We start from the raw sequence: 24792 nt of genomic DNA, 5'->3' as shown, positions 1-24792 counted from the left end.
ATACAATGCGTTTTTCTATCACTCTTATGAAGGAGAAAAGTTAATGTTTGGGGATTTGGGGGGAGGGTCATTGTTTGTGTAAGAAAACTGAGCCATCTCAGAGTAATTTTGGACTTCTACAAACTTCCACGTGGTACTCTATTTCATTGTGGCACATAATTAAAGTGATTTTTAAAACCATTCTCCAAAATACTGCATTGGGTACATTATGAAACACTACATTGTAATACCCACTCCAAAAACAAATCATAATTTTTCAAGTCATAAATAAAAAATCATGAAACAAAAAAATCATAATTACAGTTAAGCAATTTGACAGGCAAAAATTATTCTGTAGACAAAGCAGGTTTTTTTTCACATTTAACTGTTATTTTCTGAACACAATATTCATATTTGCATACATTGTTTTTGTGAGTGAAGAAGACACGTGGAGGCAGGTTCTGAGCTACTGAATTTGCATTAGCTGATTTTGAATTTCCTTATAGTATGATTTTCCTATGATGAATTAATGACTACAGTAAAGCTCACCTAACTGCACATCATAAATCTAATTTCTTTATATTTTTCAACATTTTCTCAATAAATATTTATTGGAATAATAAGTGGAAATACATTAAACATTACAGACATGATGCTTCCTTTATAGTGTGGAAAAGGGAAAAAAACTAAACTACCAAATAAATGAAATAATTATAAGTTCTAGCATGTTAAGCAGAAAAAAAAAGGCTGAGATGGAATCATGGGGAAACGTAGGGACCACCTTACCTTAGTGGCTAAAGTGGGCTTTAAGAAGCAGCCTTCTCTGAAGGGGTACCATTTAAGCTGAGACCTGAATGATGAGCTAGGATGAGCTGTGCAAAAGTGGCAGAGTGTCCCTAGGAGAGAGGGCAGCATGTGCAATGGCCCCAAAGGAGGAAAGAGTAAGAAAAGAAGCATGCCAGTGTGGCGGAGAGCGGTGAAGAAGGAGAAGGCTGGCAAAATGGAAAGGAAGTCCGAAAAGAAGGCGGGCCAATGCATGGAAGGTCAGAGGGACCACACAAAGGTTGTACTTTCTTCTCTATGCAGTGGGAAGCCTTCTAAGGGTTTAACCATGTTGCTTATCTGGCTTTAGGAAGATCTCTTTTGATGTTGTGTAGGTATTGGTTTAGAGAAGGGGCAAGGCTAGAGCTGGAGGAACTCTTTGGGTCCTCCAAGCACCGTGTTACAGGCTGGGAGTGGGAGCGGCTCTGTAAATTGCAGGGGTAAATGAAAAAAGTGATGGATAAGATACTTTTGGAGATGTAACTGCCAGAATGGCTGATGAATCAGATTTTGGAGGTTAGGAAAAGAGAAGAATTAATGATGTTTCCTGGACTTTGGGCTTGAGCTAGTGAGTGGATGATAGTGCCATGGGGAGGTGCAAGGGGAGGAACAGGTTTTAGAGGAAGGAAGACATGATTCCTGATTGATCCTGTTAGAGGTGGGAAACTATTAGAAATCCAAGTGGAGATATCAAATGGAATTGAATATTTATGGATCCAGAGCTCGAGAAGTATAGTATAAGATATAAATTTGGAAGTAATCAGTGTATTTCAGCCCACAAGACTGGATCGGAATTTGGACCGAAAAGAACTAAAAACAAAGACCCAGTACTGTGCATTGTTTAAGAAACAGTCTGAGGAAAGAGAGGATGCTAGAAAAGAATACAAAGGAGCAGGCAGAGATGTTGGAGGAAAGCCGTATGAAAACTAGGAGAGGAGATCATTTCAAGAAGGGAGTGGACAATTTGTTGAATGTGAGTGAGAGGTCAGCTGGGATAAGGACCAATAAATATTCATTGGTTTTGGCAACATGGAGATCATGGAAAGAACAGTTCCATATAGGAGGGTTTTTTTCCTTCACTAATTGATTAAAATTGATTAAAATCTGAGCAGTTATGGGACAAAGAAACACAGTAGGTGATTAATAGCATTTCAACATTTCAAAAGCAACCAGAAATAACTGCTTGCTTTAGAGGCATGAAAATTCTGAACCAAATCTCTCTTCTTGCAGAAACAGTATATAATAGCAAATACAAGCCCAACCAAATAATGTTGGCTGATATAAATGATTTTAATATGGTTATTTGTATTTTTTCACAACTTGCTGATTTTATTTTACTCACCACCAGTAGTGTATCTTAAAATTTGTTCTCTATGTGGTTGACCACATCTCCATATCCTCTGGAGATACAGCAGATAGTTCTAGGTCTCCAGGACTTGCCATGCACAGAGTGTTGCTTGGATCAGTGGATCTCTGAGATCTCATTTGTGATTCCACTACACATTCTGAATATGGTAACAGTGAATACTGTTGGCTTTGTTTCTCTCTTCAACTTTCTTGAATGGGTAGTAGTTTTTGTTGTTTGTGGGTTTTGTCTGCACATGCTTAAAAGGATATTTTTACTGTCATTGTCCTCGGCACTTTGTCACTTCTCTGGACTTTCAGTGACACGGGTGGGTCATCCTCTCCTTTCTTTCCTGTGTACTTGTAACTAGTTTTTCCTCCTTTGTGTTTGATTGCTCTCTCACAATTATTTAATATTTCTTTGAGGCTCAACAAAAGATCCAGGCCAATCCCTAAATGGTAATCAACCTACTCTAATCACTAGGAAGAGAATTCCTTATCATAAGCTCTTCCATAGCTTTCTGAAAAAGTGGGAATAGTTTTATCTGTATAATTCTTTTCCATGATCTATTCATTTATTTATTCAGTCATTCAAACAGTACTTTGTTAAATGTGGCCACTGTATTTGAGACACTAACCACTGTAGGAAATATTTGAGTAAAAGTATCTCTCAGCAGTGGAATGATTTTTAAACCTCGAAGGGGTCTATTCTGAAAGTTTAGATAGCTGAAGTGAATCACATAATACAGTATGTTAAAGAAAATGCCTCTGTTGACACAACCTAAATTTTCTATTTTCTAGGCATGTAGTATCAGGAACATATAGTTATGCCCTCATTTAAAATTGATTATCATTTACATTTATTAACTATGTAGAGAATAATTTTCTGAAAGTGGCTCAAAGAATTTTCTTTGCCAATGAAAACAGTGTAGTGATCCTTCAATGATAATACGGTAAAGTCGGGATTTTGTTTCTTTTCAGTGTGACTTCACTTTGCTGGAGTAATACCCTAGTGTATGCTTTTAAGATAAACTTTGTATCTTTTAGTTCCTCCAGTCATTAGCCCTCATCCAAAGGAATATACCACTGCTGTGGATAAACCCATCTCCCTACCATGTGAGGCAGATGGCCTCCCACCACCTGATATTACCTGGCATAAAGATGGGCATGCAGTTATGGAATCAGTCCGCCAACGCATCCTCAGCTCTGGGGCCCTGCAGATAGCATTTGCTCAGCCTGATGATGCTGGCCAGTACACGTGCATGGCAGCTAACGTGGCAGGATCAAGCAGCACGAGCGCCAAGCTCACTGTCCATGGTAGGTTGTTTGACATTATTTCAATCTGCTACATTGCCGTGACAAAGAGAAAAGACCACCAAGAAAAGATAGGGTGAAAGTCAAAGCCATGCAAAACCCGTAATCCAAAGTGGTGTGTGTGTGTGTGTGTGTGTGTGTGGTTGTGTAGGTACACTTACCTTTCTAATATGTAGGCTCTGGTTATTTGTGTGGGCAAAAGAAAAGCTGTGATTATATGTGTGTGAGAAAGATTTCCTTAAGATAGCCAAAATAATTAATGTGTTGCCAGTAATCCCCTCATCTTATGCTTATTGGGATTTATACTTTGGCTACTGATCCTATTTATGGGATCCATTTGTGTTTTGTGATTATTCTGCTTTACTTCTCAAGTTGCAAATGATATTGACTCAAAACTAACCACCACGTGAGATACATTATAAATATAGTATGAACCTAATGAGAGTTGGAAATCTATTTGATTCATTATTTTAAAGTAGCAAAATATTTACAAGTATATTTTTATAATAGAAAAAAAATCTTTCTTTGTATTCAGACAACTAACAAAATATCTAAGGATCAGCATTGAAATATTTTAGTTGTTAATGTATTTTAAACTAAAGATAGACCACCAATTGATATCAATGTTAGGAAACAAACTCTTTTCAACTGCTGTTTTTAGAGGTAATTCTTATAATGGTGAGTTTCTGCTTTTTTCTTTTTTAAAAAAAATTTGTGAAAGCTGTTTTTTATCTTTCAGGTGTATTTGAATTTTCTACAACTTCAGCATTAAAGTAGTGATTTCAAATAGACACATTTTTAATTGAATAAATAAATAAATAATAGCCCTAATTTTTAAATCAGCATTTCTGAGTTTTCTAAATACTCCCACTGGTTTATACCTGCTTTCAGTTAATATAACTGAACTAATCAACACACATTAGTTCTTTAGCTTCAAATAAATAATAGTTCTCCTTCTTAAATATTTGTAGAAAATTTACCAAAATTGACTATATACTAAACAATAAAACAGTCATTAATATGATTTAAAAATAAGGCCACAATTCCTGCCCACAATGCAATAAAGATAGAAACATGTAAAAATCTTTTAATGCCAAAACCTCAACCCCAGGCAAATTTAAAATACCATTCCAGTTAACAAGCAGGTCAAAGAATATGTTTTTATCTTCATATTATTTAGAAAATAATAAACATAAGGAGTCTATATATCAAAATGTATGGTGTGTAGGCCAGGGTTAAAATCAAATATAAAATCATAGCCTTAACATTTTCATTTTGAAAAAGAATGAATTGAAGTAAATATACTAATGTTGCAACTTTGTAATCACAAGCAAACTTGAAATATCAACCCCTAGGAAACCAGGATAAAGGAGCTAATAAAAATACAGTATAAATTAATTAAAAATGAATCGAATATTTACGATGTTCCATTCAGCAAAATGCATTTTTGTTTTCCCTATTATCTATGTTTGTGCATATAATCATTCATATAAGATTTATATATTTACTCATAATCAAAAAATAATTTTTGCTGAATACAACTTTTGTCCTGTCACTTTTTAAAATGCCATTAAATGGGGCGCCTGGGTGGCGCAGTCGGTTAAGCGTCCGACTTCAGCCAGGTCACGATCTCGCGGTCCGTGAGTTCGAGCCCCGCATCAGGCTCTGGGCCGATGGCTCGGAGCCTGGAGCCTGTTTCCAATTCTGTGTCTCCCTCTCTCTCTGCCCCTCCCCCGTTCATGCTCTGTCTCTCTCTGTCCCAAAAATAAATAAAAAAAAAACGTTGGAAAAAAAAAAAAAAAAATTTAAAATGCCATTAAAATTAATCTATTTCTGATATGTTGGAATAATTCCAAAATTCATTGGGGGGGTGTATTTTTACTTTTTAAGCCAAGTATTCTTAATACTTTTATTTATTTATTTTTAAATATATGAAATTTATTGTCAAATTGGTTTCCATACAACACCCAGTGCTCATCCCAAAATATGCCTTCTTCGATACCCATCACCCATCCCCCCTCCACCCCCCCATCAGCCTTGAGTTTGTTCTCATTTTTTAAGAGTCTCTTATGCTTTGGCTCTCTCCCACTCTAACCTCTTTTTTTTTTTTTTTCCTTCCCCTCCCCCATGGGTTCCTGTTAAGTTTCTCAGGATCCACATACTTTTAAAGCCTTTTCTTTAGAAGTAAATGTCATAGTTCCAAGTCCCCTAAGGTATTTGTTAGTACACAAAATAGTCAGTTGATCTTTCTGTATTGCCTAAATTCCAGTTCAAAGTAATTTGAGGAATAGGAAGTATTTGCACAGAATTCTGAAATCACTATAAAAATTTCCTCTGTGACAGTATAAAAGCTGAATTGTCTTGACCTGGGTTTACTTGCAATTGTTGAAACACATGTGAAATACTGCAATAAATTTTTTTTCTGTAGCACTTCGTGACATTCAATATGGGGGGAGTGTTTTATGGTGTTTTCAACTGGTGACTTTTATTAGTGTGTTCTCACGATATGTCTGTGATACAAATCCAGTAATTATCCAATCATGGATGCATTTTGAGGTTTTGTTGCTCTAGTTTGTTTGTTTTACTTCACTGCAATAAGAATAAGAAACTTAAGAAAAACTTCAGAAGCTAAATAAAAGCTAAAGATTCCTAATCTAGTTCTATGTCACTTGTTCAGAAACTGATTTCGAATATATTCAACAAATTCAAATCCCTTAAAGTTTTTGCTATAGGCATCTTTCATGATAACAAACAAATCAATGTCTTAATAGACTTTATTTTACTACTTGGCGGCAAAATGATCCCCAAAAGAGTCTTTTGTGTGCTGATTTTCAATGTGAATAAGGATACTGTTGAATTCAACATCATGAATGACTATCTTTTTTAAACTCTTCATAGTACCACCTAGAATCCGAAGCACAGAAGTACACTATACGGTCAATGAGAATTCACAAGCCATTCTTCCATGCGTGGCTGATGGAATCCCCACACCAGCAATCAACTGGAAAAAAGACGATGTTGTTTTAACTAACTTATTAGGAAAGTATACTCTTGAGCCCTATGGAGAACTTATTCTGGAAAATGTTGTGGTAAGTTTAATAGATGTGAATGGATACATTAAACCAAATTAGTAATTCACCTTTTTTCTTTTCGTAGCTTAGCTTGGAAATATACTCTTTAATAACAAAAGAAAAATACTCTTACATATTCAGGCCAAAAAATGAATTTTATGCATGTTTCATTTTGTGGCCCAGGTTTAAGAATAATATTTAACAGATAGTAGGAACTCATAAATGACCTCCTTCTAAAATGGTTTTATTTTTGTGGAAATCTATTTATCAGGAAAAATTCTAAGTGCCTCTGTTATATTCTGTGTTTGTAACCATGAATGGGAATGATTAGAAGAACAGAGATATAAGAATGTCTGATGTGTTATTAAGCAAATAATAAAAAGCAGTTTTTCTGTTCTTTTCAGGATTTTCAATAACCCTTTCTTATCATTGACAAGGAAACTAAAGTCTTAGAGATCCATCTATGCAAGCTGAGATGTTTGAATATTGTTAGGTGGCACTTAGCCAGTCTACAGAATAGTAGCTATGAGAAGTATCTTAGTTTTACAGTGGTAGCCCACTTGAAGAATATTCTGTATATATGCATACTACATGACTTTTTAAAACATTTACTGTGTGGTTTGAGAGTATCAATACTTGGCACCAAATACGAAACAAATGTGAATCATTTTCAGAGCTTCTGTATATACCTTTTTATTCCTATTCATTACCCTTCAAAATGCCTAAGCCCCATTATAAAATCTTTGTGGAATTAAATTTGAACAGATTAAAATGACAAAATTGATCACATTAACTTTATAGTATAATTTCAGCCATTACTCAGACTCCTGGGATTACCACATAAATAATCCCAGTAATAGGCTGTGTCACTACGTCCTAACTCAACTACATGTGCCAGCAAAAGTTGTATTTATTCAGATTTAAATTTCCATTATTACAAGATGTACCATTATTTTATGTACCACTAAGAAAGAAAAAAATTCAGTTAAATAAACTAGAGAAGATCATCAATTTTTATGTATTTTTAATACCCTAGCTTCTGAGGTATTAAGAGTTAAAAATGTGAATTTTAGAATTAATAAAATAAGGATAAATTTGTTAATGTAAACTAGTGAATATCTTTAATGGGGATTACCTCTAAGCTCAAGAATGTTGAATTTGGGCCTTCAATTGCATTTATAGACCTGAAGGAATTAAATGAGAAAGAAAAGTTTAGACTTTTAGTGGGATAATGACTCAGACACGTTAAAAAAATAACAATAAGGTAGTTTCTAAATACCAGATGAAAGACACAAATAATAACTAGAAATCTATTTGTGAATAGTATGTACACTCGATTTTTAAGTGCTTCACTTTTATAAATTCCTTGATTTTAAACTTGTCATAACCTGGGAATTTAAGGACAGTTAAATGATATGGAGGTGGAAAGACTTTTACAGGGAATATGACTTATTCCAGTTTGCCCTTTAAAAAAAAACAACAGTATGCAGCCAACCAAATTTAGATTGTACCTACAGTTAGTGATTACAGTTTTTATGCTACATTTCCAATCAATTCTTTAATGTTTCAGTGCAAAACAATATATACCCTTAAATATTTTAAAAATATTTTCAGGGGCGCCTGGATGGCTCAGTTGGTTAAGCGTCTGACTTCAGCTCAGGTCATGATCTCACGGTTGGTGGGTTTGAGCCCTGCGTCGAGCTCTGTACTGACAGCTCAGAGTCTGGAGCCTGCTTCAGAGTCTATGTCTCCCTCTCTCTCTCTGCCCCTCCCCTACTCGCACTCTGTCTCTCTCTTTCAAAAATAAATTAACACTAAAAAAATTTTTTAATATTTTTAAATGTTTATTTTTGAGTGCACACATGTACGTGCAAGTGGGAGAAGGGCAGAGAGAGAATTCCAAGCAGAGAGAGAGAGGGAGACAGATAGAATCCGAAGCAGGCTCTGTGCTGTCAGTGCAGAGCCCAACAAAGGGCTCGATCTCACAAACCATGAGATCATGACCTTAGCTGAAATCAAGAGTGGGGCACTTAACCGACGGAGCCACCAGAGTGCCCCTCTTAAACGTTTTAAAAGATAAGGAAAAAGTCTACCATGGGCCTTAATGCACTCAGAAGCATTCAATCATTAATTCAACAAATATTTACTGAATAGCTTCTCTGTTTAGGCACTGGTAATACATCAGGAAACAAAAGACTAAAAGATCCTTGCCTTCATGCAATTTATGTCTAGAGAAGGGAGATGGACAATTAAAATAATAAACAATATACATAGAAGAAAATAAGTATTATGAAAAATAGAAGAACAAGGTATAAGGGATCAGAGTTTGGAGGGGTACTAGTTATAGTTTTAAATAGGAGAGTCAGAGTGAATCTCCTTTGGGAAGGGAACATTTGAAAAAACTTGAAGTGAGTTAGCCAAGCCAATATCTGGGGGAAGAGCATCACAAGCAGATAAAACTGGGATGTTCCTCCCTCAAATATCTGGAAGAAACATAAGGTGGGAACATGCCTGATACATTGGAGGAACAGGAGACCAGTAAAAGCAAAGAAGAACAAAAGAAGAAAGATATGAAAAAAAAAAAAAAATGGAGGCCAGATAATATAGTGTCTCGTAGATTATAACAATTTTGTGTTTTACTTTGAATAAAGTAGAATCCATTGCAGGTTTTGAGACTGGGAGCAATGTTATTAAATGCCTCATGTTTTTGCAATACTACATTGGCGACTATAATAAGAATACACGGTAGGGAGGCAAGAGTGGAAGCAGAAACACCTGTTGGGAAGATGGTTTGGAGTCAGATGAGATGGTTTAGACTCAGATGAGAAATTCTGTTAGCCTACAAGAGGTGGGAAGTGGTTGGATTCTCCATATATTCTAGGATATCCTAGGTAGATTGCGAGTAGAGTGTGAAAAAGAAGAGTACAAGTGACTCATGTCTGAGAACAAAAGGCATTAGCAACTGGAAGGACAAAATAGCCATCAGCTGAGATGGTGAAAGGCTACAGGTGAAACAGGATGGTAAAAGGGAAATTGGGAGTCCAGTTTTGGACATGACTTTGAGATGTCTTTGGGACATACAAGCAGAGAGGTGAAATGGGAACTTCAGTGTAATTGGACTTTGGAAGAAAGACGTGGGCTGCAAATACTCGTATACATCAACATATGGGTGGCACTTAAAACCATGAGACTGGATGCAGTAAGGAACCAAGTGCAAATAAGAAAAGAGGACCTTGGGGCGCCTGGGTGGCGCAGTCGGTTGAGCGTCCGACTTCAGCCAGGTCACGATCTCGCGGTCCGTGAGTTCGAGCCCCGCGTCAGGCTCTGGGCTGATGGCTCGGAGCCTGGAGCCTGTTTCCGATTCTGTGTCTCCCTCTCTCTCTGCCCCTCCCCCGTTCATGCTCTGTCTCTCTCTGTCCCAAAAATAAATGAAAAAAACGTTGAAAAAAAAAGAAAAGAGGACCAGACTGAGCTCTCCCACATACCAACATAACAACATTAATGTTAAAGGAAAGCCATGAAAAGGAGCTGAAAATGGAGCCACCAGTGAGGTGGGAAGGAAACTAGGAGAACGGGGTAGCCTGGTAGCCAAGTGAGGACATGGTTTAGAAGAAAAGGGGGTCAAAATTGTGTCAGATGTTGCCAGGACATCTAGTAAGATGAGTGCCAAGACCAGCCGGTGGATTTAGCAAGTGAAACTTCTATTTCCTGTGATAATTTTGGGGGTCTTTGGTGCCACATTACCAAGAGAGCAGCTATGCTGTCAAGATGCTACCAGCCTTTGAAATTATTTGTTCTGGGTGATGGACATTGAGGAGGGCACTTACTGGGATGAGCACTAGGTTTTGTATATAAGTGATGAATCACAGGAATCTACCCCTAAAACCAAGAGCACACTGTATATACTATATGTTAGCCGACTTGACAATAAATTATATTAAAAAAGAAAGAATGAAATTATTTGTTCTTTATCTGTAGTTTGCAGAATGTCAGTACTCTTGATGTTTAGTAAACTTTAGAACTTTTGTACAGTTTTCTGAGATCTTATTACTGTAAAATGCTGTAGTTCTGTAAGGTATGGGCTTTTGTTTAAACTCTTACACATTTTAAATTATGTTGTGCAAAAGCTAGCCAGATGGTTCAGACTACAAGATGGAAATTTAAACTGCCTTTAAATAAGAGTGCTCCTTTGGGAACCAAGCTATGCAATTTTATGTCCTTTATGTAATATGATGTAAGATTATGTAATCTTAAACACTATGATTTTTCTTTATTTAAGCCGGAGGATTCTGGCACCTATACCTGTGTTGCTAACAATGCTGCAGGTGAAGATACACACATGGTCAGTGTGACGGTGCACGTTCTCCCCACTTTTACTGAACTTCCTGGAGATGTGTCTTTAAATAAAGGAGAACAGCTACGATTAAGCTGTAAAGCCACTGGGATTCCATTGCCCAAGTTAACATGGACCTTCAATAACAATATTATCCCAGGTTGGTAATTTAATTCTTAAGAAGTAAATAAATGCACCCATAAAGAACTCTGAAGCAATCTCCATTTCCTTTAGCTGTGGGAGTTGATTGAAAAGTTACATGAAAAATTGATTGCTTTAAGTTCTGCAAAATATGTACCTTTGCCTGGATTTTATCCTATGCCCAGTATATATGTTCTTTTTTCATTCTTTTGAAAGGATAAGGTAATCACAGGACCATATATTTTAGAATATTAGTAGATGTTTTTACCTAAAAATAATCTCCTTCCTCCCTGAGAAGACAATATGGTATACACAGGTACCTAAATTTGCCCTCACTGGACCTCCTTCATCACTGATAAATGGATTAAGGTGGCACTGGTAGAGTGCTGAAGATTCACCTAATTTTACAGAGGAGAACTCTGCTTCTTGCTGTATGAATTAACATCTGTTAGCCTCTCTTATAATGTAGATCAGCTATGCAGAAATCCTTTAGTCACTATGTGCACTACATGTTAAGGTAGTGCCTGGAACCCCGGAGCACTCCTCTCTGGGAGGACAAGTGTTTCCTTATTTGTTAGACTTTGTCATCAGCACAAAGACATCATCAGTAATAAGAAGTGGTCATTTCCCAAAATTGAATTCTAAAATACTGCACTATTGGCATTTAATAAATGTCTTGCTAGAAAAGAAATAACAAGCTTGAGTTTTTCTGTTATAAAAGATTGATCTTAATGACTGAAATTCATCAACTATATTACCTTAATAATAATAGTATACCTCACTTAGGAAAAATAGAGTCTAAAAAAATAGTTTCAAACAGAGAGGGAGGCAAACCATAAAAGACTCTTAAATACAGAGAACAAACTGAGGGTTGATGGGGGTACTGGGGGAAAGGAGAAAATGGGTGATGGGCATTGAGGAGGGCACTTGTTGGGATGAGCACTGGTTGTTATATGTAAGCAATGAATCATGGGAATCTACTCCCGAAGCCAAGAGCACACTGTATGCACTGTATGTTAACTAACTTGACACTAAATTATATTTAAAACATAAATAAATTTATTTTTAAAAATAAATGCAATTTATCACTTAAAAAAAAACCCACAACCTAATCAGTGCTGTTTTCTGACGGTATAATACTAATTTAGCTATTTAAATTTTTAAAGCTTAATTTTCCACTTAATATTCAGCAGAATGAAATCTTTTGAAATAATTTGGGGGAAAGCATGCAAGGTAAACATACCTAAATAATTAGACATTGGCTGGTCTAATCAGAATCTTATTTAGTATCAGTTGTTTTAGGATTAGCATGTTTACCTTATACTCTATTCCAAATATTATAACTACCTTCATAAATATTTATATCATCACCATTTATGGAGAAGTTTAAATTATCACAAATTTAATCATGTTGTCATTATTACCTAACCAACATATGTTTTTCATGATTTCCCCTCTGACCTGCCAAGTCAGTTGAATTACAACTGAAAACATTTTCATGTTTTGATATAAAGTGTTTGGGAGGAAAAGTGGTGGTGAGATAAATGAAATGGAAAATGTCATATGTCTGAATGAAAGATTTTGAAACCTGGAGAGACGGTGAGCCAGATTTAGGCAATGCTTTGAGATGAAAAGGTACTTTAAATCTAAAATAATTTTAAAGGATGTTTGTTTTCATTCTCTTTTCCTGTTCCTTCTGCTGTTTTTTTCATTCTTCAAACAAGTGTCTATAGACCTAGCCAATAGCTCAGAGGAATAAATCTGTGGAAAAGGCTTTCTTCTCCAATGTCATGATGAGATCTCTGGTTCAATTGCTGACCAGCTCATAAATCCAACCTGCAAAATATTGAGCTGTTGTGATTCTTTTCCTAGGTTACTTAGAGGCATTTATGTCGTTTCCTAACTTGTTTCTCTCAGCCCACTTTGACAGTGTTAATGGACACAGTGAACTTGTTATTGAAAGAGTGTCAAAAGAGGATTCGGGTACTTACGTGTGCACCGCAGAGAACAGTGTTGGTTTTGTGAAGGCAATAGGATTTGTTTATGTGAAAGGTAGGTAAGCATGCTCTATTTTTAGTTTATCACTTATTTACAATGAATAGTTTGCATTTTGCTTGCTTATATAACTTCAGTTCATTAAATCCATCTAGTCCTATTTCACAGATGTGCACATTCCTAAGAAATAAAACATTATCAACGTTCAATTCAAAAGTAGGTAAGCAAAGAGATCATTTGGTACAAAATGGAATCATCTGGTTAGATTTTTGAAACTAACAAAATTATCTGGTTGATTAGCATGAGCAGTTGATTCTGGAAAATTCATGGTGTTCAAAAGTGGCTTTTCCCTTCTTCACTAAGTTATCTTTCTAAATAGGTCAAAATCACAAATAAATTATCAGAGCTTCCTTTTACTTATAATTAATTATCTGTTGTTATTTCCCAGAACCTCCAGTCTTCAAAGGTGATTACCCTTCTAATTGGATTGAGCCACTTGGTGGTAATGCAGTCTTGAATTGTGAAGTGAAAGGAGATCCTGCCCCTACCATCCAATGGAGCAGAAAAGGAGTGGATATTGAAATTAACCACAGAATCCGTCAACTTCTCAATGGCTCCTTGGCCATTTATGGCACTGTAGTAAGTCACGCTGAAATCGTTGGTGTGCACTTTAACTGCCACAATTAATCCCTCTCTGTAGGTGCCATGAAAGGAAAAAGTTCCTCTTGCATTCCTATTTAAATCATAAAATCTGAATCAATGGGTTTTTATAGAAAACTGAAACATGGTTCAAATTGATTATTTTTAGACTTTTCACAGAAATATAAGCAATAAAATAATTTTGCTTTGTTCCCAATCATTGAGCCATTATTATTTAGCATCATTAGATAACTTCCTCAAATCTGTTTCAGAACACAGAAATTGAAGAATTGCAAACATAACTACAACTAAAATATAGGATAACTTTCATCTCTAAGGCCAATAACTATATCAAGCCTTCCAAAAGCTTCAGTAATTCAGAAAATGAGTGTTGCTTTAAGTTATTCTAATTTGAGGGCCAAGTGAATGAGATATTTTATCTAAAAATTTCTCAACTAGACTACGTATGAGTGATTTTTAATGCATTGTAGAATTAATTGAAATAATAATTAAAATACAATATTTAATCACCTAATCCAATGAATCACTCTTAGTCTTTCATTCTCCTGGGTTTCATTTCAATGTGATGTTGTTCATTGTCCCTTCAATTTTGAGATGATTTCTAATTTTAACTGCTTTAACACGTTTCTTCATTACCACATTCCCCCTTCTGTATCTAAGTATTGCTACTTCTGAAGCCATTGGTAATTCTTCTAATACCAATATTAATGCTAATACTAATTTTTTTCACCACACAGTTTCAGATACTTAGATATCTATCTCCAACCCTGAAATGTTCCCATTTACCATTTCTTATTGAAAATTTCTCTTTGGATATTATATAACACCCCCAATTAAACATGTCTTCCTTTTCCCACCCTCCTCTACTTCCTGCAATTTAGTTCTCCTTTATTTACTTAGTGTTTCTGTTAACAAATTCTATTCACGAGACTTTAGCAAAATCTGTGATGAATTAGTCACCAAATCTAAACTCATATAGTACTATTTTTGTAGGTTTTTTAAAAATTTATTTTGAGAGAGAGTGAGTGGGGAAGGGGCAGAGAGAGAAGGGAAGAGAAAGATTCCCAAGCAGGTTCCGTGCTGTCAATGCAGAGCCTGACACAGGGCTCAATCTCACGACCCTGAGATCATGACCCGAGTTGAAATCAAGAGCCAGACACTTAACTGACTGAGCCACCCAGGCACCCCTTATACCACATATATATAATATTGTGACTTATATTCTATGATTCACCATTATCAGTAAATTAGTTTACCTTGTTCATCCTTAATTTATTTTAATAACCCCTATTAGGAAGTCTCAATATTTGTTAATTTGTCCTCAATATTTTATGCTTTTTAAGATATCTAGAAGAAGAAAGTAGGCATTTTTCTTTAGTGAGCTAATTTTGGATAGAAGGTTATAAAAAATGTTAGTTTTGCTTTGGTTTCCTAGCAATTATTATCCCCAGAGAGCAAGAATAGCTGTTTTGAAAACTTCGAATGGGATTTTTTTCTTCTTTTTCTTTTCTCTTAAACCCCTTTATGATATAAAATAATGTAGGTTTTTCTATTTCCATTCCAACCCCTTCTCAAAAATTAAATTTTATATTAGGATCCTGGTGGAAAAAGTTATTTGCCCCATTCTGTAGGCTCACATTTTTATAAAACACTGCTTATTTCCATAGAATGAAGATGCCGGTGATTACACGTGCGTAGCCACCAATGATGCTGGGGCAGTGGAGCGCAGCATGAGCCTGACCCTGCAGAGTAAGTGGCTTCATTAAACTCTGTGTGAACACCTGACTTAAGAAACGTTGCCTAATCAACAGTGTTCACTTTCTTTAACTTTATAGCGGGTATATTAATGGTAGCTTGCAGGGTGTGAATAATTTAGTCTTCTGCTGATAGAGTAATTGGTTATCAAGCGTAAGACTGGTAGATACAGTTTTGCACAGAGATTTTTTTCTATTTTGTCTGACACATGGAGTTCAAGATCGCAGTTGCTTGGTGGCAGAGCTTTCTTTCATTTTGCAATATAGTCAGTCAAATACTCTTCATATAGTCTATCACAGTTTTTGTGACGTGCTTACAAAAATGTCATTTTGTGGCACTTTAAAAATATGTATTAAAAGTAAAGACTAATATAAGTGAACTCAAAAGTGTTCTAGGTTGATGGCTGTCAATCTTCCATGAAATAAATGTGTGTACTGGGCAGGACTATCATGCTCATGATGAAACCCCTCAGTTGTACAGAAGACAGATCTTTCAGAATTAGAAAAACATGAAAAACTCCAGGGCATAGAACCTCAGAACCCACTGGATAGTCTCCAGAATGACTTTAGAACTGACCTGAGGATAGCATCACTGGGTTGAGAATTTCAGTGAATAAACTTATTTTGTGAGTAGGCTCAGTATTTAATGGTATAAATTTATATTTTCTTCATTCACTATCAAGAGACGCTATATACTAGCATTTACTAGCAGCTATTGCTAAACTACTATTATCTAAGACTTTAACTTTTTAAAATCTTTTTCAGACTTTAGCATTTAATATTTAGTAAATATCTAAGACAGTGTTTTCCCCCAGCTTTATTGGCATCTAATTGATAAATAAAATTGTACATATTTAAAATGTACAATGTCAAAATTTGATATACATATACACTGTGAAATGATTGCCCCAGTCGAGCTAATTAACACATCCGTGACTTCAGTTACCATTTTTTGGTTTTGCTTGTTTTGATGAGAACACTTAAGATCTCCTCACTTTATAAATTTCAAGTATAGAGTACAGTATTATTAACTATAGTCACCATGCTGTATATTAGATCCTCAGAAGCTATTTGTCTTATAACTGAACATTTGTATCCTTAGATCAATATCACCCATTTCCCCCAATTGACTCTGTTTCTATGGATTTTTTTTTTTTTTTTTTTTTTTTTTTTTTTTTTAGATTTCACATCCAAGTGATACCATATACTATTTTTCTGTCTCTGTCTGGCTTAGTTTATCATAATGCTCTCGAAGTCCATCCATGTTGTTGCAAATAGTAGTATTTCCTTCTTCTTATTGCTAGATAACATTCCATTAAACATATATAGACTCATTTTCTTTATCCATTTATCCATCACTAGACAGGTTGTTTCCATTTCTTGCTAAGACAGTGTTTTATTAAAGTACTTATTTATCAAACAATAGCCTTGTGAGATGTTATTAGGAAAAAACTGGAGTTCCATGGTCAAACAAGTCTGGGAAAAAAATAGATTAAATGAAGTTCATTCATTTATCAAACATATAAAGAGAACCTACTATATGCCAAGCCCTGCTTAATCAACAGATTTCTTTACTGCAGATCATTCCTGAAATGTTAATATATTGATGTGTTATAACTCAGCAAGAGGAGGATATGACATGCCATGTTTCCCAAATAAATGTTATTTGTTATTTAAATGTTATTTAAACCATCCTCCCCTCCTTGTTGGGTGAATGTAAGTAGGGCATCACATCGATTAATCTTTCCTGGAAAAGTGTTCCACTGATTGGTTTAAGAAAGTCTGCATTAGATTAGCTCATCTACACCTACAGACAATAAGTTGATTTAAATAAATGAGGCATATTAAAAAACCAAAATATAATTTGTTTAAAATTAAGATTAAAGCACCAGAAGCAATGTTTTCATTTAGATAAAGTACTTGTATTTAACTGATCATTATGTGACTGGTAGAATTAATTCACCCTTGAAAGATGTACATATGGAATTTTATTGTTGAGTTAACTTATAGCCTTATGGGCAATTGGAAATGTTCAAATATGGTATTAAAATTAACATTCCAAGTTTTATTTGACACTTTCTTTGACCATAATCGAGGGAGCAGATGAGCTCATTTAATCATTATGTTATCATTTAGTGTTGAGTGATTACTCTGAGGCATTTAATGTATTCAGCAACAGTTTACTGAACACATAATGTAATTTGAACACTAAGAGAAAAATAAAAGCCCCAGCCCTGAAAGTTCCTAAAGTTAATATAAATATCAAATAAGAAGGTAATTGAGTAGGACGATGTGGGCATATATATGAATAATGCACTAATGATACTGAGAGATTCAAACCTCATATGAAATAACTACTTTAGTAAAAGACAGCATGTCAATAACATCTTTACATAAAATGGTGGTATGGTCATAATAAAACACATTTTACTTCTATTTTGCTTTATGTTCTATTTTTCCAGATATATTTCTCCATCTAAAACAGAACCATCACCCTGAATTATCTGATATTCATTACCTCTCATTGAGCAAATTATTCTACCATTCATTTCAATCCCACAAAAACACAGCTTTCATCCGTCAAGAATACACAGGCTCCTCTCTGCTAACCTGTATTCAGATGTGAGCCCTGATTAACTAAATGTTTAAAACCTTGTATGTTGCTGCTTTCGAGGGTGAATCATCCTTTCAAAGCTAAATCCATCTCCATGCTATTTCCTTGTCTCCAAGTAGACTCCCTTCTCCTATATATAATCTTACCATTTCTGAAAATCCACTTCAAGCTTCTTCTTCTCCTCCACGAAATTTTTCATATTCTATCTTGCTTGATACTGTAGAAGTATAAACATCATACCAGCAGCTATATATAGCTCCTTTTACATTTTTTCCTGACTTCACTTGAGCAGCTCTGATCTACTCTGATCTACTAGTATTAACCTCTCCCTCCTTCTTGAAACTCCTTCCTTTGGTTACCAGGATACCATTCTCTCTTGATTTTCTTCCTACTTCAGTGATCTGTTCTTAGTATCATTTTATGGCTTGTCTTCTGTTCAGCTCTTAAATAATGATGCTGTCATAGTTTATGTCTTTGGTCTTCTTCCTCTCCTTTTAGAATCACTTCTAAAGCCATCTTATCCACTCATGAAAGACTCATAGATCTGTATTTCTAGCCTATATCTCTATTCTGAGCTGCAGATATTAACATTCTCTTACCATCTAGACATCTCTACATGAATGTCCCACAGACACCACAAACTCAGTAGTTCTAAATGGATACAAATTATCATTCCTTACAATGTCCAAACAAATTTGTTCTTCCTCCTATGTTCTTCTATATTGTCCAAGTCAAAATCCTGTAGTTATCAGTTCCTCTCAAGTCAATGACAAAGTTCTGTTATTTCTACTTTCCTAATGATTCTTGAATGTCTTCCTTTTCTTCTCCATTTTCAGTGATTGCCTCTGTTTGTTCTATTAAGTCACTATTGTTTATGCATCCATATTACCACACATTTACCTACTCTATACTAAATATTATTCTACCTATTCCATTACAAAATCCTACAATGATTATAGAACAGCTAAATAATTATAGTTACTTACTTGTCTTATCCGTGGACTGTGAATTCCTTGAGGCTAGAAGATATATCTATTATCTCTGTATCCTCAGCATCTAACACAATGCCTGGCAAATAGTAAGCTCTCGATATATGTTTATTGAATAAATGAATGATGACCAGTTATGAAAGGATAAGTTAATAATGACTCATTACCTCAGAAGTGATGTAAGGGAAAGAAGTGAGAGTTTGCCATGTAAAACACAGACAAAAACAATGATAACAATAGTACTAATAATATTATGTACTTACCCTGTCAAAGAGCTAGGCTTATCTCATCTTAGAGGAATCTAACAAGAATTCTCTGAAGGATACAAAGGCTCAGAGAGGTCCTAAGGAACAGAAGCAGAATTTGAATTTAAGTATACAGCAAGTATGACTGCAGAACCCATGATATAGGCTAATCTGCTTAGGGATTTAAAATTTTGGACATTTCATAAATAAAACAGCTATGATACTGAAAAATCTGTCAATGGCAACTGCATCCTTAGTAGTTGAGAAGCTACAGTGTTTTATAAACAAATCAGCCTAATTTTTAAAAAAATGTTACTATATATATTGATAAAAATGTTAATATAGCTTCACAAAAACTAAGAAAACACTATGTGCTTTTTTCTGTAGGTCCTCCTATTATTACTCTTGAACCAGTAGAAACTGTTATTCATGCTGGTGGCAAAGTCATATTGAATTGTCAGGCAACTGGAGAGCCTCATCCAACCATTACATGGTCCCGTCAAGGGCACTCTATTCCCTGGGATGACCGAGTTAACATGTTGTCCAACAACTCCTTACATATTGCTGCTGCTCAAAAAGAAGATACATCTGAATATGAATGTGTTGCTCGAAACTTGATGGGTTCTGTCCTTGTCAGGGTGCCAGTCACAGTCCAGGGTGAGTGTGATCAGAGGGACATTCATATTAAGTATCACCTGGGGCGACCCAAATCGTAAAAACTCTTAAGCATCTTAGTCCAAGTCTCCTGGACCCTGAAGATACTTCTAGATTGTGGATCTAGAACAAAAATCACACTGCAATTTACCAACTGAAGGGACTGAAACAATATTCAGTTAGAGCAGTAAAATATCAAGCCAATAATTCAAAATCCCAAACTGAAGTTTTGATTCAAAACTAAGTCACATTTATTCTCAGAAATCATGCATTTATTTGTCTTTAAAGAATGGTATATCCAAAAGGTAAACAGTATTTAAACTTCTTGATCTCTAACTCTTCTGGCAGCCATATCCACATGAGTCAGTATTGGAACTGGGAAGAAACTCCAGTTAATTATCTGAAATTTTTCTCTCCTGCATGGATTTTAATTTTACCAAAGAGGAGAGCATCCATAAGCAATTTCTCAGCAATCATAGATCCAGCTCTAGACCTAGCGTGTAAATAAAATTCAATTTATAGCTTTTTTTTTTTTTACCATCACAAAGTACAATGTTTTATTTGCAGTTCACGGTGGGTATTCCCAGTGGTCTACATGGAGATCCTGCAGTGTCACCTGTGGCAAAGGCATCCAGAAGAGGAGTCGTCTGTGCAACAACCCCTTTCCGGCCAATGGTGGGAAGCCTTGCCAAGGGTCAGATTCAGAAATGCGAAACTGTCAACGTAAGCTGTGTCCAGGTACATCTCTATATTCAGTGGATAGGCACATGTTTGATAGATATTCATTTCTGTTAGCTAACTATGGATTGTCTTCGTGTTGACGATGTTTTACCTGTGTGTAGTGGATGGTAGCTGGTCAGAATGGAGCCCTTGGGAAGAATGCACACGGAGTTGTGGACGTGGCAACAGAACCAGGACCAGAACTTGCAGTAACCCATCAGCTCAATATGGTGGGCGGCCATGTGAAGGGAATGCAGTAGAAATAATCATGTGCAACATTAGGCCCTGCCCAGGTGAGAATCCACTGATGAGCAAAACTATTCTATTTTTAACTCCTATAAAGGGGTTATACTTACCTTTTTTTCTTTGTTATAAAAATATGTTATGGCCTCTACCCTGGAATATATCCATTCCCTGTGTTCTTAATTATGTCTCACTGATACAAGCTTATGAAAGATATGGTATTAATCAATGTTAAGTAAAATCCCTGACTTAATTGACCATCTATTGGTTCCACAAACTGTGGTGTATTTTTAATCATGTAGAGGAAATGTTAAGTATTTACCATCATAGAATTTTAGAAGTAATAAGGACCTTAAAACCTAATGTAGCCATTCATTTTCAGGCAAGAAAAATGAAGTCTAGGATATTTAAAGACTTTCCCAAAAACACACAATGAGTGAGGGCTAAGATGATAATAGCAGCCATTCACTAAATACCTGTCGTGTTCTGGGAACCGTGGTAGGTGCTTTAAGTACACGTTGTTTTTGACTTTGTAAAACAACCCCTCACCATAGGTATTTTAGGGCTCTTTCAGCTTAAAGTGACAGAAACCAAACTTGAATGAGCTTAAGTAGAAAATTCTACTTTCAGGTATGACTGAATTCAAGGATTTGGCCAGTGTTTTTACTAGCATGTTTTCCATCTCTCATCTCTGCTCACCTCTCTTTGGCTTTATGGTCCATTAAACTCTTTCCATGCAGTGGAAAAAATGACTGCTGGCAGCTAGTAGCTCACAGGAGCCTTGTAACCCAAGGCCTAAGAAACAAAGAGTCTTGCTCTCTCTCCCTCAGATTTCCTATCAACCTCTGAAAAAGAGCCCTGTTTGATTTTGTTTGGGACTCATGCTCACCTCTGAACTCAACTAAGTCCAGATACTTGGATAACCAGCTTGAGTGACTTACCGGCATTGTAACAGGCAGGGCTCCTTGTTTGACAGCCTAAAACAAGTTATATGGAGTAGAAGAGTATCTGGTCATTCATTCACTCATCACTTATCCATTCATTTCTCCAACAGATATTTATTGAGCACCCATTCTGTGCTCAAGGCATTTTTTCATTGTTCAAGATAGAATGATAAACAGATGTAATATAGTTCAGATATTGATAAGCACACTGAACAAACTCAGAGTTGAACTCACAGAGTTTAACTGGGAGAGATACCTAGCTGAGTTGGTTTTAGAAAAAGGGGGGAGGATGCTGAAAAACCAAAATGAAACAGTTATCCACTACATTGGGTATTGCATCCTGTTGTACAAATGAGGAAACCAAGATTCAGGAAATATATGATATGATAATTATGATAATTAATTCCCTGATGTTACATGGCTAGTAAAACGTGAATCAAGGATTTGAATCCAGGTCTGTCTGATTCCTAAGCCTATTTGCTTAGATCCTAGGTATCTTGATTTGCAGTTCAGAACTTACATTACATTACAAAAGTAAAATACTGTCATGAAATCTTAAATAAACCAAAGCTAAAACTATTTTTTTAATCTTTAAGAATTAGAAAGCTAATTATAGGGACACCTGGGTGGCTCAGTCAGTTAAGCATCTGACTCTTGATTTCAGCTCAGGTCATGATCTCACGGTTGTGAGATCGAGCCCTATGTTGGGCTCTGTGCTGACAGTGTGGAGCCTGCTTGGGATCCTCTCTCCCTCTCTCTCTGCCCCTCCCCCACTCATTTTCTCTCTTTCTCTCTCTCAAAATAAATAAACATTTTTTAAAAAGAGAAAAAAAGAAATTACACAGACAGTATATGAATAAACATCAACCAATCACCAAACATTATCTCCAATAAAAGAATGCATCTGCGCTGTAAGGCTTTATAAGAGGTGTGGGCTTTTGTTAACCCCAGCCTTTAAAATAGGACATATTAAAATAATTGGAATAGCAGACTTTTTTCAATGACATAGTCCATATATGAGGACTATGAGCATCAGCAATCTGAATTAATAAAGAAGTAGTTTTGAGTAATATCTGCCTTATATTTAAAGGCTTTCTTCTTTCTTTTTAGGTTCAGCCAATACTTTTTAGTCCAAATTTTTGTCAGCTAAAATAAATGTGTATGACAGTGTTCGCCTGTGTCTACAAAATACAAAGGATATGTAGTAAACTCAACTAGAAAATAGTTAATTGAAAGAAAATCCTAGGTGTGTTTTAAAGTACTTTGTAAACAAAGCAGTCAAATTATAATTTCATTACTTGGTTTTCAATTTGTTCTTTTGGTGTCTTATAGAGTTTGTTAATAGAATCTTTAGACCCTAACCTTAAGGCCCTATTTTGGTTCATATCTTGGTTAAACTGGATGACCACAAAAACATACTTTATGAGCTCCATATCTAGAAAGTACCCTTAAAACAAAAATATGACTTGATACTGACTTATATGTAAGAGAAACAATAATGTTGATTCTTAGCCCATGCACCTGGTAGGAAACATAAGGTTGTTTCAGTCTTGTGGGTAGATGCTGTCATCTGTTAGTAACCAAAAGGAAGGTTTTAGTATCACTTCTTGGAAACTACTGGTCAATTTTTTGTTGTTGTTTAGGAAGCAGGTGAGTGTGTTATTCAGAACTTTTAATTCATGAACATTATGTAATGGAGACAATTTTTAAAGAGCTACAACTGTGCAAATCATCATGTTGTTGAAAGATCCAAGTGTATTTTTAAACATGAAGCTGAATCAGGCTTAAAGATGTGGTCTTGAGTCTAGAGTCCAAGTTATCGGGGCGCCAGGGTGACTCAGTCAGTTAAGCATCCAGCTCTTGATCACAGGTCAGGTCTTGAACTCAGGGTCGTGAGTTTCAGCCCACACCCAGTGCGGAGCCTAGAGTCCAAGTTACCCTTGTGGAAACATTCATATTGTCTATAATTGCATCTAGACCTGTCATACAGCCTTGCTTCTAAGCTTCTGGTTCCTTCCACTTTCCCCAGAGCATAAAGCACAAACAAATACTTATCTAGGATTTTTAAACTTAGATTATGTTTACGTATAGTAGTTTGATTACATTCTATTTTAATAAAATAGTCCCTTTGGATAATTGTAAGCATTCATTTTGGCATTAGGTAGCCTTCTGAATTTTCCTATAAACACTATTTCCCATGAAAATCTAACCAGAAGCAGAAAGGAAGAACATTATTTATGTTTCCTTTGGTTCAATTTCAGTCGTTTTAGATTCCAGGCTAATTTAACTCATTACTGAGTTAATTTACTTGTATAATTTTGTTTAACAAACATGGCTCTGTGACTTGCAACTCTGTCTCTTGGGATATTTGTAGTTCATGGAGCATGGGGCACTTGGCAGCCTTGGAGTGCATGCAGCGAGAGTTGCGGTAAAGGTGCCCAGATAAGAACAAGACTGTGTAATAACCCACCACCATCATTTGATGGGTCCTACTGTGATGGAGCAGAAACACAGATGCAGATTTGCAATGAAAGACCCTGTCCAGGTAAGAGACATACAGTGTTTATACCCTTAATAAATTATCTGGGTAACATGTCAGTAAGAATCAATGTCAATAGGAACATCACCCCCAGCGGTTGTGATAGTAGGTATTTACCCAAAGGATACATAAACACTGATTTAAAGGATCACATGCACCCCAATGTTTATAACAGCATTATCAACAATAGCCAAATTATGGAAAGAGCCCAAATGTCCATCGACTGATGAATGGATATATACACACACATACACACACACCATGGAATATTACTCAGCCATTCAAAAGAATGAAATCTTGCCATTTGCAACAGCATAGATGGAGCTAGAGAGTATTATGTTAACTGAAATCGGTCAGTCAGAGAAAGACAAATATCATATGATTTCACTCACGTGGAATTTAAAAAACAAAACAAATGAGCAAAGGGTAAA

At 35.7% G+C, this 24792-nt stretch overlaps 1 protein-coding gene and 1 long non-coding RNA gene across 4 annotated transcripts in view; one reads left to right on the top strand and one right to left on the bottom strand.

Moving 5' to 3' along the window:
• Nucleotides 1–24792, top strand: part of HMCN1 (hemicentin 1) — a 481286-nt gene that overhangs the window by 418079 nt on the left and 38415 nt on the right. For all 3 annotated transcript variants that reach the window (XM_058700608.1, XM_058700606.1, XM_058700609.1), the window contains 10 exons: nucleotides 3193–3462; nucleotides 6358–6548; nucleotides 10810–11023; nucleotides 12922–13056; nucleotides 13448–13638; nucleotides 15327–15408; nucleotides 19649–19918; nucleotides 20483–20653; nucleotides 20758–20928; nucleotides 24197–24367. In XM_058700608.1, coding sequence (XP_058556591.1) covers nucleotides 3193–3462; nucleotides 6358–6548; nucleotides 10810–11023; nucleotides 12922–13056; nucleotides 13448–13638; nucleotides 15327–15408; nucleotides 19649–19918; nucleotides 20483–20653; nucleotides 20758–20928; nucleotides 24197–24367 — 1866 coding nt within the window. The remainder of the gene's footprint in view (nucleotides 1–3192; nucleotides 3463–6357; nucleotides 6549–10809; nucleotides 11024–12921; nucleotides 13057–13447; nucleotides 13639–15326; nucleotides 15409–19648; nucleotides 19919–20482; nucleotides 20654–20757; nucleotides 20929–24196; nucleotides 24368–24792) is intronic.
• On the bottom strand, nucleotides 13113–19116 carry LOC131495616 (uncharacterized). The gene is made up of 2 exons (XR_009254022.1): nucleotides 19014–19116; nucleotides 13113–13732 (listed from the first exon to the last, which is right to left on the bottom strand). It is a non-coding gene; the product is annotated as an uncharacterized LOC131495616 (long non-coding RNA).

Source organism: Neofelis nebulosa, chromosome 15 (genome assembly GCF_028018385.1).
Source record: "Neofelis nebulosa isolate mNeoNeb1 chromosome 15, mNeoNeb1.pri, whole genome shotgun sequence".
Classification (NCBI taxonomy): domain Eukaryota; kingdom Metazoa; phylum Chordata; class Mammalia; order Carnivora; family Felidae; genus Neofelis; species Neofelis nebulosa.
The sequence above is the reverse complement of the archived record's forward strand: the minus strand, read 5'-3'. Positions and strand labels throughout refer to the sequence as shown.